The sequence below is a fragment of the Centroberyx affinis genome, unplaced genomic scaffold, assembly GCF_046629955.1.
Source record: "Centroberyx affinis isolate AG114_WGS23_722 - 3 ecotype Tasmania unplaced genomic scaffold, CSIRO-AGI_Caff_v1 ptg003645l_1, whole genome shotgun sequence".
Classification (NCBI taxonomy): domain Eukaryota; kingdom Metazoa; phylum Chordata; class Actinopteri; order Beryciformes; family Berycidae; genus Centroberyx; species Centroberyx affinis.
In genome coordinates this window covers 436-14,602 of record NW_027281553.1, presented here as the reverse complement: position 1 = coordinate 14,602, position 14,167 = coordinate 436, and the positions used below count along the sequence as shown (strand labels likewise).

At 40.9% G+C, this 14,167-nt stretch overlaps 1 protein-coding gene across 1 annotated transcript; it reads left to right on the top strand.

Annotated features, from left to right (window-relative positions):
• Positions 1 to 15: 15 nt before the first annotated feature.
• On the top strand, positions 16 to 13,790 carry lss (lanosterol synthase (2,3-oxidosqualene-lanosterol cyclase); the record flags this gene model as incomplete). The annotated part of the gene is made up of 21 exons (XM_071540492.1): positions 16 to 47; positions 1,096 to 1,264; positions 1,653 to 1,791; positions 2,021 to 2,129; positions 2,588 to 2,709; positions 3,095 to 3,191; positions 4,065 to 4,200; positions 5,681 to 5,789; positions 6,383 to 6,501; positions 6,934 to 7,031; positions 7,212 to 7,239; positions 7,660 to 7,716; positions 7,806 to 7,877; positions 8,332 to 8,382; positions 9,303 to 9,452; positions 10,087 to 10,183; positions 11,061 to 11,166; positions 11,662 to 11,727; positions 11,827 to 11,907; positions 12,608 to 12,778; positions 13,692 to 13,790. Coding segments are annotated over exons 1-21 (2,090 nt in total), but the record flags the coding sequence as incomplete, so codon positions are not given.
• Between the last annotated feature and the right edge of the window lie 377 nt (positions 13,791 to 14,167).

Genomic DNA, 14,167 nt, shown 5'->3' with positions numbered 1-14,167 from the left:
TCAGCGCAGGATTCAAGTCTGTGAGCCCCAACTATGACTGAGGGAACGTGAGTATTATGTTTTTACCAGATGGTCTTGACTCTAAAACTTTGTTTTAGCATTTCTCACACAACAAAATAGTTTTGCCAAAACGAGGGGGCGTAATTATAAATTGAAAGGTGTGAATGAATGTAAGTAACGTGTATTGACTGCTGAACTAACGTTACTGACATGCGTCCAGTCAGTGTTGGGCTCGTAACTCCACAAAGTAATGCATTTGTTACTTATTTCAAAAGTAATGCAATTACTTTAGTTATTATTCCCTGTGAGCAGTAACTCGTTAGATTATTTGTTACGTTAAAAAGTAATAACGTTACTGTAATGCGTTACCACCCAACACTGCATGTAACTGTAATAGAACCTCCTTGGTAATACTTCAATGAAGTGCTTGCAAATGCTTGATTTTTTTTTTTATCGGTTGAAGCTCAGTACCATAAACTATGAACCCTCAATGTCAGAGGTAGCCTTTGTCCTCACTCGGTATAAGTAAAACAAGTTTTTCCTTGGAAGTTTTTACATTGTGCACTTGTATTTTTCCTTTTATTGTTAATCTGATTTTGTATTTTTATTTTCAATTTTCCCATCAGCAATTTTGTTAGAATATGAACCCCATGTCCCCACTATTTTTTCATGTTCTAAGTAAAAAAAAGATAAATATAAGAACTGAACCTATTTACAACAGTAATAACTATTACATTATTATATACAGTATATTAGTTAGTATAACTTGAGAAATGGAATCACAAGAGGCATCATTCCAATGCTGTAACTCTGGGATGACTAATTCATTCTATCTTAAAGATATATAGTCTTATACAGTCTTGTACCTTCCCCTTTTTTCATATAGACTATATATTTTTCCTGAATCTATATTGTTATACGCTCATGATTCAGCTGGTATCTGGTTAGTTTGGTTCAGAGCTGAAAACTCTTTGCATGAGCATTTTCTGAAATTGGATGGAAAATTTACTTCCAGAACCCGGGTCACAGAAAAATATGCAAGTTTCAGCTGTATTAACGTCCCTCCTCTGTCCCGTCCACCTGTCGCTCTGCCAGGCATCTGCGGAGACGAGGGGGGCCGTACAAGACGGAGCCGGCCTCGGACCTGAGCCGCTGGAGGCTGACTAACGTTGAGGGGAGGCAGACCTGGCACTATGTGGAAGACCAGGACGCCCCAGACAGAGAGCAGAGCATGCTAGAAGCCCATTCACTAGGCCTGGATACGGTGGGCTGTGCATCCTTGTCCATTGTTTAGAATGTGGAAGTTAGCTATATGAACAGAGGGAATTCACTTTTTATGATCACACTCAATCTGGCAAGAAACAAATAATTATACTCCTACAGGTCCTCAAAAAAGGAATAGACTTTATTGTCCTTATATATAATAAACTTTATCTGTAGTGGATCCACAGTTTTCCAATTCAAGCAACACAGTATGCATGGGAAACAACTTTTTCCTTACATAGTGGTCCATTGTTTCTTATTTTACCAGAAGAGAATAGAAGAGAACCTCCGAACAACAGTTGTTTACCAGAGTGGCTGGTAGATACAGCATTTGACCGGTGTGTGGTGTTAATTCCCTGGTGTTAATTCCCTGCTCTTCTCCCCTACAGAACAGGTTCGTGCCTGGCTCTCCAGCCGCCCACACAGCTGTGGATGCGGCGCTGAAGGGGATGCACTTCTACAGTCACCTGCAGGCCGAGGACGGACACTGGGCCGGGGACTACGGCGGGCCTCTCTTCCTGCTCCCAGGTAGGCCAGCTCATCCTCCCTATGTGCTTTTGCTTTCACTTGACACCACAACTCTTATAATTTCACCCATAATTTGAATTGTCTGTGGTTACAAATGCTGGTGAAAAGAGGGGTTGCAGCAGGTACAGTCGTAAGAGAAAGGCGAATGCTGCTGATGACCCCCAGGACCCCAATGTGTTTGTGTGGATGTATGTACAGTATGTTTGCATGTTTGTGTTGTGCTTCCCAGGTCTCCTGATCACGTGCCACGTGGCTAAGATCCCTCTGGCCGAGGCCTGGAAGAAGGAGATGGTGCGGTACCTTCGCTCTGTCCAGCTGCCAGACGGAGGCTGGGGCCTGTAAGTCAACAGCAGAGATTATTTTGCCTTCTTCATATTCAGGGATGTCTTATAACTGATATGCTGATACTTCCAGGTGCATTATTGGTTTTAAAACTTATGAGGGAGTAGAAATTCTAGGTCGCTATAACATGCAAAAACAGTAGATGTACTTTTTGCCTGCTGGAAAGTTTCCCATACTTATAGAAGACTTCTGATATAGACTTCTGACACTTATCAATGTGTCCATATCATGATACAAGCATCTAAAGAGAACAAATAGAGTATCACCAATAACCAGCTTTGAAACCAGAAATGGGATGGCGACTCACTTTGGAACTGGCCAGACTAAAACCTCTGTCTATTTCCACTGCTACAAAAACATGTGGAAATGCAGAGATGATAGGCTTGAGTCACAATCTAAAAACATGCAGTGTCACATGCGGTATTGTGAGTGTGGTTGTTTTGTTTTTGTGCAGACATATTGAAGATAAGTCTACAGTCTTTGGTACGGCCCTGAGCTACACCTCGCTAAGGATCCTGGGAGTGGAACCTGATGATCCAGATATGGTTCGAGCCAGAAACAACCTGCACAGCAAAGGTTGGAAGAAATTAATTGAAATGGTCCCTCAAAGCTTGACATGTTAAAGCTATGTTACACTCTGTATTTATTTGGTTATTGTATACAATTAGTATTGGTTATTGATAATCTTTCCTGTTCTGATGAGCCCCAATAATTCATCCTCCCAACGGACACACAGGACCACCACAACAAAATGGCAAACTCCAAGTAAAAAAAATGACTTCGCTTACTGTTGAATGAAGAAATATTTCCTGAGACTGTAACTAAATATGATCCATGCTCCACTACATTTCTGTGTCTTACTGTAAGTTTTAAGTGTTGTTATTCTGTACTTTGATACTTACAGTAATAACCATGTCATGGATGTTATACTAAAGCTGTCAGTGTGTTGTGTTTTGCACAGGCGGTGCCGTGGGAATTCCATCATGGGGTAAATTCTGGTTGGCCATCTTGAATGTCTACAGCTGGGAAGGAATGAACACACTGCTACCAGAGATGTGGTGAGTTTTCCATCCTGACACCAGAGAACTCACTGTGGTCAGTACTGTTTAGTGTTTTTCCTCACATGTTCTGTTGATGAAGTTTGAGTTTGTGTAGGTGGCGCTCTTTTCTTTGTCTGTTCAGTCATGGTGGCTATCACTGCTCATGCTAACTACTCAGTTCTTCTTCTACTTATTACAAACAAATGTAAAATGCATCACTACTTGTGCGTCAAAAGATTTTTCCTGGGAAAGACCTATCTGACACCTTTTATATTTGCTAGAAAAGCAAATATAAAAGCTTACATGAACTGGATATAGGTTGAATCACTGTTGTGTTATATCAATCAGTAATAGGGAGTACCAAATTAGACATTTCTTAAAGGAAAAGGCTGGTGTTTTTTAATGCATTGCTTATCGTCAACAAATCCGATGAAAATAACAAAATCAACAATGCGTTTGCTCTACTCCCGTTACTTTCTGACTTCCCACGTACCATTTTTAGCTGTCAACCCAGAAGTCATTGGCTCCAATTGTAAGCAAAAAACCTTGAAATACAGCTCACAAAGACATAGTTTCAATTTTAAAAATCGCTAACTGTTACCACGAAAAGTCAGGTTGTTGTAGTTATTACAAAATCAAATTCAAATGGGAACAAATTCTTCATTACGCCGGGGACTATTTTCGGTGCTACGGAACTACTTTCCTTTCATTGCTGATTTTATTGTTTTCATAGGATTTGTTGACGGTAAGCAATGCATTAAAAAACACCAGCATTATCCTTTAATATGAAAATGTGACAAACGTTCTTTGCCACAGCACCTCAAAGAAGAGAAACACTTTTTGGCACAGTGTAGATAACAATTCTAAAATGGTACTTGTGTATTTTTTCAGGCTGTTCCCAAGTTGGATGCCAGCTCACCCCTCCACCCTGTGGTGCCACTGTCGCCAGGTCTACCTCCCCATGAGCTACTGCTATGCTGTCAGACTGACGGCCCAGGAAGACCCGCTGGTGCTCAGCCTCAGACAGGTGCTGCACCCACCTCAGCCCACAGGGGGGCGACATACTCAATACATTACAGCTACAAGTCCAGCTGCACTTGTTTATGTGAAGGGGGGAGATTTGTTCTGACTCTCAAACAACCATAGTCTTAGTTTAGTTTAGTTTCATTTATTCAATAAAGACAAGAAGTAGCTTGTTCGTCACAGATTACACAATATATCACAGATCGATGATCGAAGATTTTCTCTTCTCATAGTTGTGTTGTACATATTATTTGTGAATTGTTAAATAACTTCATATGATAAAAGCTTAAGGGTTAGACTTTAAACAAAAAACAGTTTTTGCTGCATTCCTGGGCCCATTTGGTTTGTTCGGTAGTGTTTTTTTCCCCTATTCCCGATAACTGGCCAAACGTAAACACCGTGACATCATGTCAAGATATTTCCAATGCAGCTGCAGTGGAGCTTGATAGCAGAAAATCTTTCAGCTATCTAAAACATCAACGATAAACGTCAGGTTTTGGTGTCAGTTCCTCAGAATCAAAGACTGAGGGCTTCTTTCTAGACTCATGATTTTGCACCGACATTCAACAATCATACAGGGAGAAATCCATCGTAGAAGAGGCAGAGAGACCAAGTTCTCCACTGACAGCAGCCACAATAGACCAGAATGCAATGCAGCCACAACTCACAAGACACAATTCTATTGTAAAAACTTGTTCTTTTGCAGTTACTATTCTCTCTCCATCTATACGTACTGAATGCAACAAGCTCAGGCACATTCTAAAGGGATTCTGGGAAACTCGGAAAATCGGAAATCACTAGCTGAAGTAGAAGTAAACGAGGCAGGTTGAGGGGAAGTGAGTTCACAAGATAACTCCTGGAATGCACCGAACATCACAGACTGATGATACATAACAGTGTAGGAGTGTCCGAGGGTGGATTAAAAACTATGCTGAGGGAACAGCCAAATGCAATTTTTCTTAAACCTTGCCAGTCAGAGGACTATACCTCGATTTGGATCCTGCTGTGAAGCTGAAGAAATCAGGGCCAAATTAAATCGCCACAGAGTGAGCAAAAAGGGTTCCATGATGTGTAAGGCAGTGATTCTCAACCTTTTTCATATCAAGGACCCCTAATTTAGTCCACATTTGGGCCTCGGACCCCCATTTGTTGAGATTTTATCTCCCGGACCCAAATCTGAAAATATTTTTATTGTTAGATATGATTTTGTCCAGAATTCCATGACTATCTGTGTTGTAGGTAGAGAGATAACAGTGAAACTATGATCAAAACAGTCATTCATCTACATTCTCTAATTGTGTTAACTCCTTGTAAATTAAATGATGGTTAAGTTTAACAATTCGTCAATTTACTGGGGACCCCCTGGAACCCCCTCAAGGATCACTGGTGGTCCCCGGACCCCACGTTGAGAACCGCTGGTGTAAGGCTTAATATACAGTATATACATAACCATAACCGTATATCTCTTGCTCTGTACTCTCCAGGAGCTGTATGTGCAGGACTACAGCAGCATTAACTGGCCGGCTCAGAGGAACAACGTTGCGGCCTGTGACATGTACACACCTCACAGCACGCTGCTCACCGCTGCCTACAGTAAGCATCAGCTGTGTTAGCTGTTCACCTGGGACCGTGATGTCAGAGCATGCAGCTGAAGACAGGCAGTTTGTAATGGCCAACAAGTGAAACATTTCATATGATTGTCCATGATGTATATTTGCAATTGTAAATATAAATTATAAAGAAACACTATTATAAATTGTTTATCAATACATACAATTAATGAAATAGTGTAAGCTTGTTACAGTGTAATAATCATATTGTATTCCTCCAATAATTCTATTTTAGAAGCATATTATATGATTATATTGCATATTATATGACTACATTTTTCCGATAATGTTACCTATGTAATATAGATGTGGTGACTCATCAGTTTTGAACTTAAGGATGGTGATATACGAGATTTTTTTTTTTGTAGATGGGCAACACTCCCAGCAACAGGCACTCAAGTGTGACATATCAAGATCTAAGATTTTTATTCGACCCCAACCCTGGCAACAAGATGTGTTTATGCAGTTAAAGCAGCAATGGTGAGGCAACACAGTTGTTGCCCGTCAGCATAGCCCGAAAAGATGCCCTATGAGTCACTGTCCTAACCCTTTGACTCTGTCCCTGTCGCCCTGCAGTGGTGCTGAACGTGTACGAGGCCCACCACAGCTCCGCACTGAGAGGAAGAGCTGTCAAAGAGCTGTATGAGCACATACAAGCCGACGACCGCTTCACCAAATGTATCAGCATTGGACCGGTAAGAGAGAGAGAGACGGCCTTATAACTCACTGCAGGCTATGGACATGGATAGATTATACAGTGCCGTCCTGCTAGTGTGTATTCTAGTGTTTGTTTGCTACTTTTTTAGACAGTTAATCTGGTGGTACCTGTGGTTACTGGTGGTACCTGTGTGTGTACAATGTATTGTTTTCAGTGTGTGTGTGTGTGTGTGTGCGTGTGTGTATACTCTATGATCTTGACCTAGAAGGGCTTTGCTGTTGGTTTGCACAGTGGATGTTGCATCAGCCCGCTGTGTTTGTATTTCATGTAATCCTCATTAAGCCGGCACTGTAAAAACAAGAGAGAGAGAGAGAGAGCTCTACTTGTACAATAATGTGAACATGAAGCATTGGTCTCTCCCTATCTCTCTCTCTCTCTCTCTCTCTCTCTCTCTCTCTCTCTCTCTCAGATCTCCAAGACTATCAACATGCTGGTGCGCTGGTATGTGGATGGCCCTTCCTCTCCTGTCTTTCAGGAGCACGTGTCCAGGATCCCAGACTACCTCTGGTCAGTCAGACAGTCTCTAATAACTCAACAATATTAATCAAATGGATCAAACTTTGGTTCCATTATTAGTCAGAATAAGAAATGACTTGTAGCTGTTGCCAGTTTTCCTAAATCACCTATCACTAGCCAAACAGCAAACTATACTACTGATAAACTAACAGTAATCTCTCTCTGGTCTAGGTTGGGATTGGATGGCATGAAAATGCAGGTGAGGTTTCTCTCTTTTCTCTTTTTTTGATGAATATAATATGGCTTGACAGCGCACATGTGCACACAGATGTAGTAGCAGTTCTGTACAAAGTCAAATATCGCCAGGATTTTTTCTTAATTCTTCCCATTGGTTACAGGAAATAGATGGAAAATACAAGGAATACAATGATTATTGTAAGTGAAAGATAAAAAGTTGCATCCATTCAAAATTATTGTAACTGAAAATAAGGATGTTGCATCTTCTAATTCTAATTCTAAAATAAAGTTTCACCCATTATCTTTCATTTTACTACAATTTCTTCATTTTCAACTTCAACAGTTTTAAAGGATGCAGCTTTTTATCACTTACAATGCTTTTTAGTCTACTTAGTGCTTTCGTTTAAGATGCTCATCAATTCTGTCTTTTTGTTCTACACAGGGGACCAATGGATCTCAACTCTGGGACACTTGCTTTGCTGTACAGGCTTTCCTAGAGGTGACGTAGATCTGTTCACTCATATTGATGGTCTTGTTAATGTTGAATTGTTTAACCAATTCCAGTAACAGCTGAAATAATGTTTTCAGGCAGGAGCTCAGGACAACCCCAGATTAGCAGAGTGCCTTCAACACGCCCATCAGTTCCTCACCCTGACACAGGTAAGAAAAGCTTGAAGGGATTAGAATAATGCTGTAGGTGGGTGCTGATGAAAATCCTACAATCTTCCAAAGGTCAACCTGTCACAAATTTTTTTATGTATTTTTGATGTATTTTGGCATCAACATATATACATTTATGAAATAATACAGTGGCTTTTGAATGGATTTCCTCTAGCTTAGGGTGGTGGAGCTTTCTCAGAGCATGCAGGACCGTGTTTGCTTTCCAATTCAGGAAAAAAAAGAAGAAAAAAGTTGCAAGGTTTTCACAAGACAGTAGGAGTAAAATAAGTGTCTTACCATCCCAGTGAGGAAAATATAATGTGGCAGTATGCATGTTTGAGTTTTGCACTACCACAGACAGAGTAGCGCATTCAGGTTTGCCAAAAGGTGAAGACAACATCATTTGATTGTGAAAGTTATTTCTGATGCCTGACCAGTTTTTCCGCTCCATCAGATACCTGAGAATCCTCCCGAATACCAGAAGTACTACAGACAGATGAACAAGGTAAAAAAAAACATTCTGTATAAGAGCTAACATTTCATGGACAAAAGGTTTGGTGAAGTGATGCTCCGACCTGTTAAGACAGAAGACAGTTCTTCTTGTTTGCTTGTTTGTCTTTTGTTTTGGGATGCAGCTTTTTTATGTTTTTGAGAGCCCACTCCTCTGTGTTTGTTCTGTATGCAGGCGTACTGTACATTTGTTTTCTTGGGTGGACATACTGAACGTGTTTTCTTGTGTGTGTATATGAGTGAGTAGGAATGCATGGCATGCTGGGTCAGAAATTAACAGGAGCTCAGTGCAAAAATGCCCTTGACAGTTCATAAAATGGCCAGAAAATAAAAAATAAGGGAGCAAAAATGCAGAAGTAGGCTTTTTTCTTTTTATCCTGTTCACATTTTATTAGTCGAGCTATAACTGGGGGATTCGTTCAGTGCATTCTGGGCAGGAAAAACATAAATCAATCAAGTACATAGCCTGAAGCAGTTGAAAATGTTTGCACCATACAGCCAGCAGTAGGAGAAAATGCAGACTTGACCCAAACCACTACGTCAACAAAAATAAAACAATCAATATTGTGGGAAAAAAAGTTGGACTGGTTTGGGACGGAGGAGAAAACAGCACCATCCTCTTCTCTAAGGCCTGCTGCCAGCTTCCAGCAGTGGCAGTGAAGTGTGGGATGTGTGGTACTGTATGAGTCAAAATAAAACAAATCTTACTGGCACAAATGCAGTGTTTATTTGCTAGTATGCAATGCAGATGGATTATTTCATAGATAAATAAAATTGCCCCTAAAGGACCAAAATTACCAAAAAAAACAGATTAAGGAGGCAAAAGATTGAAAAAAAAACAACTTTATTTCTTACCCTGATGGTATGCATGTATATTTGCATGTTCCTGTATATCCTTGTGGATGTTTTTATCAGGGAGGCTTCCCCTTCAGCACCCGTGACTGTGGCTGGATCGTGGCTGACTGCACAGCGGAGGGCCTGAAGTCAGTGATGCTGCTGCAGGAGCTGTGTCCCTCCATCGGTCAGCAGGTCCCCTCTGAGCGTCTGTGTGATGCTGTCAATGTGGTGAGTCTGCAGTTGCTCCACAAGTTTTAGACTCTGAGAAGCTGATATTCTTTTGTGGCGTTAGAAGTTCTGTACCAGAAAATGCACCCTTATCCCCAGAATATCCACTTTTATCATCTTTCCCAGTTCATTCTTAATGAGCAGCTCCTGATGACATCACAGGTTTAAGTCTTTACTAATTGGTTGCTGCCTTTTGGGGGAGAGATGTTCATGTTTACAAATATTGATTGGACTGGCCTAGAAAATAGGAATTAGGAACATAGGGATTCTTAAAATGAGCGGTATCCTCCTCAAATATTTGTGTGGGGCCTAGTGTTAAGAATTAAACAGATATGTCAGGTGTTGTGTTTGACAAAAGTGTCATGTACTTTGATATTGTGCTGTTAAAAATATTTGAAAGATTGTGAAATAACTGACATGCATAGTATTGTAGTAAGTCATCCTCCGCTGCAAGCTTGTGTAGCACTGTCACATTCAAAGCATCAGACTGCAATCCAAACTGGATTCAGAGTCCTTCTTGTACTCCACTGGAAAAATGAACTTCATAACAAAGAATTCATAACAAACTTGATCTTGTGCTAGCGAGCTTTGCAGCGTTACACCTCTGACATTTTTTTTTATCTCCTCTTTATAGCTGCTAAGCATGAGAAACCCAGACGGTGGTTTTGCCACATATGAAACAAAGAGAGGAGGGAAACTTCTGGAGCTGCTGAACCCCTCTGAGGTGTTCGGTGAGTCTGGATTTAACGTAGAGGTGCCCTGATGACATTTCTTCACTGCTGATACCCATTCAATGCAATTCGATACCAAATATCAATGCAATCAATTATGTTTACTAAAGAAATATACGTAGATGGATATAGATGTTTGACGCCAATTTCGTCCATTGGTGAGACCTAACAAAAAGGCAGAAAATTAAGTCACTTTGCTTTGATTTCTTGGTATCAGATTTTGGTGTTATGGAAACGCTCCATTTTATATCTGATAAGAGCTTATCATGCTGTTAGGTGCATCCCTCATTTAACACTCAGCTCTAAACCCTGTGGGAACACGCTTACTTCATAACTCAGCAATGCCAATGCTGACAGGAAAGCCAATGTTACTCAGCCTTGAAATATGTTGAGACACCAGGAGAGGAAAAAGGGAAACAGGGAGCCAATTATAAACATGACATTTCTGTTTCTGTGCAACAGCAGATAGCTGGAAAACATTGTGCACCGCATTCTGGATTATGTTGCAATATTATATCCTCTGTCCTGACAATGCCCTGACAATCAAAGAGTGGGGGATTCCCTACACGTTGTTCTGGTTCCTTAAGAAAGAGGATATGTATTGTGAAATGTGGGGTCATAGAGTTGATCAGCAGCACTGTGCTCTCTCTGTCTCTCTCTCTCCCTCTCTTTCTCTCTCTCTCTCTCGCTCTCTCTCTCTCTGTTGCCTTCTTTTTACCCTCAAAAGTCCCTTCACACTTCATGTTAGCATTTTCCTCATGCTCGCTCTGCTTTTCACAATCTACCATATCAAACAACACTCTCTCCCCCACAAATAATCTGCTCTAACACTCCATTTAACTGTCCACACCCCTCCCACACCCACACACACACACAGGTGACATCATGATAGACTATACCTATGTTGAGTGCACCTCAGCAGTGATGCAGGCCCTGAGGCACTTCCAGAAGGCCCACCCCGAGCACCGTGCTCAGGAGATCAGGTACAAACACACACACACACACACGAGCCGGCACTCACATACAACATACATGAACTCTGGAATTGTGTAAATGTGTAAATCACTGAATGATGCGGGAATGCTGGGCTAATCTGATTTAATAAATGAAATATGCGTAACAATTGTTTTTAAAGACACAAATTTCAGCTAATTTGCAGCTGAAATGGTTTATTGTATGTGTCAAAAGTGCTTTCTGTGTACATTTGTGAGTTATTTTACTTTATGAAAGACGCTCACACATTCTGTTGTTTTGTTTCATGGCTCTAGTTCTACTTGAATTGTCAAAGGCATGTTGTGAGAGTAATACATGGAAAAAATCACAGACACAAACAGTCTCATCTTCTTTAATGCTATCATTTCTCAGTTCCTCTCAAAGTTCAGTGTGATGTAAGAGTTTTAGAAGAGCTGAAGCTGGTGGTAGCTTGTCAAGGCTACCACCTTGTCAATCAAGGTGGTGATTTTTGATTTCTTCCTCAGGTGCGCTCTACGAGAAGGACTGGATTACTGCAGGAGGGTGCAAAGGCCTGATGGATCTTGGGAAGGGTGGGCCTACGCTTGATATTTTCCTACCGACTCTACATTTTATTACCCACTAGACAGATCACACTCATCAAAGAATAATAATCTTCTGCTTGTGCCCAGGTCCTGGGGTGTGTGCTTCACTTATGGAGCGTGGTTTGGCCTTGAGGCTTTCGCTTGTATGGGTCACATCTACCAGGATGAGTAAGAGCTCCAAACACAAATACAACTCTATTTGAAACTTTAGGAGATTTCTGCTGCACTTGATAGTGGAAAGAAAGATGGGAGAGAAAGGGAATGATGTGACAAATAATATTTGCTAATTTTGAAACATTACCAGTACATTTTTTGCACCTTAGCCTGCTGAGCCACCTGGACGCTCATGAACATAATTCTTACTAACATACACAAAGATATTATACATAATGTATATGTAGGCACTCTCTCTATATTCTCTCTGCCATCCTTTATTTCTCTCCTTACATACTTTACACTGGCCAAAAGTAGGTGAAAGCTATGATCCTTTATTATTTTCACCTTTTAAATCCACTTAATTCATGAATGGGAAATGCTGATGAAGAGAGGAGACAGGTTTAAAGAGGCATTTTTAAGTCTTGAGACAATTCAGACATACAGTAGATTGTTCAAAAATGGGTAAAACATATTTAACCCTAACCCTATTATATATACACTATATACTGTATAATAAAACAGATGTTTAATTATATTTGGCTACTACGACAGCCTTCACAAGAGCAAAGTAAAACCCCTTTTGCTTCAGTGCCCTGCACTTCTTTTTGAAAAAAACTTCAATATTACATTTTTAAATTTTATTTTTTAATAGTACATAGCAGGTTGGACATTCCCAATCTCAGCTCTCCGCTGTTGTGTCTCCCTCTCCCAGAGATGTGTGTGTGGAGGTGCAGAGAGCCTGTGAGTTCCTGCTGGACCGACAGATGCCAGACGGGGGCTGGGGGGAGGACTTTGAGTCGTGCGAGCAGCGGCGCTACGTCCAGAGCAACACCGCTCAGATCCACAACACCTGCTGGGCTCTGCTGGGCCTCATGGCTGTCAGGTAGAGCAATACTCAACTCAAAAGGCTCGATGTTTGTGATGGTTCACAGTGGGACCAGATGGGTTCAGGTTGGAGTTGGCTGAATTTCTCACTTAATTGCTCAGGTTTGGGTTCAGAAATCTCATCAGGAAATACTGTTATACTCCAAAATTCAGGCTCTGGTCAGTTTTGGGTTCACAAAAACCTAGTTACATCCTTGGCTTGCTTTGAGTCCAGGCAGAAGTTTTTAGGGTTTGGGTTGGTCCAGTTCAGAGTGAAGCTCCAACTCCTATTGGCTATTGTCCTATTGTTTTTATTAATGTTTTCTTTGCTGCTGTTGTCTTTGATTTTATCAGTGTTCCTACACAGGTCTGGGAAGTCTAAAAATGTATAGAAAAAGATTTGGGTATTTTCCAGGTCTTGAAAAATTTGGAAATCGCACAAACAAGTAGAATTATTATGGAAAAGTATCATTCTCATGTCCCAATGTACATGCAACTATGCATTTTCTGTTGTTTAGACCCCCATCATCTCAAATATTCTGGTATTTATCACTGTGAAGTATAATCATCATCCATGGAGTGATAAAGCAGTTAGTAGGAATAAGTCAACTATCTATGTAAATTGTATTGAAGACCCAAAATCTTCAAATCAAATCAAGAAAATAAGCTCTAGAAAAAGTATGGAATTTTGAAACTGAAACTGTGTAGGAGGAACCCTGTTTTATGTATGCAGTGGACTTGTGTTTTTGTTTATAATGTGTCTATTTTATTCACCTGGGAATGATCAAGTTGAATTGAAATAAATCAATGAATTGAATCAGCAAGGTGAAAGATGAGTCAGCAGTAGACAGCTCAGTTGTCATCACACTACCTCATACTGCTGCTGTAGTCCAATAAATACGTTTCTGCTGTCTCTCATGTGTCTGTACCAGGCATCCCGACAGGCAGGCCATTGAGAGAGGAATACAGCTGCTGATTGACAAGCAGCTGCCCAATGGAGACTGGCCACAGGTGAGTCTCTGCCTCCCAATGTTAAGGCTTTTCCATACTTGCCACATCTGCGGAGCTACAATCTTGGCGCAAGAACGAGATGACGCAAATGCTGTCGACTGCAACCGCCCGCTACTGTATGTCCAGCTCAAATTTCCAGTCTGATGGGACAAGTGCACACTGGACTGCACCTACACAGAGCTTGGTTTACTGTACTGCTGCCTGCTGGCATACGTATGATTCATCAATGAAGCAATACAGAGAGATAAACATGTGGTTGCACATACCACTTTCTTTGTCTTTTTTGTTTCATTGACAGAAGTAACAGCAAAAGCTCTTGTTCCTCGCTGTCCGATGCCATTTGGTTTTGATGAGAGTTTGGTTTGGTTTGGTTACCATAGTTACCCCATGGGATAAA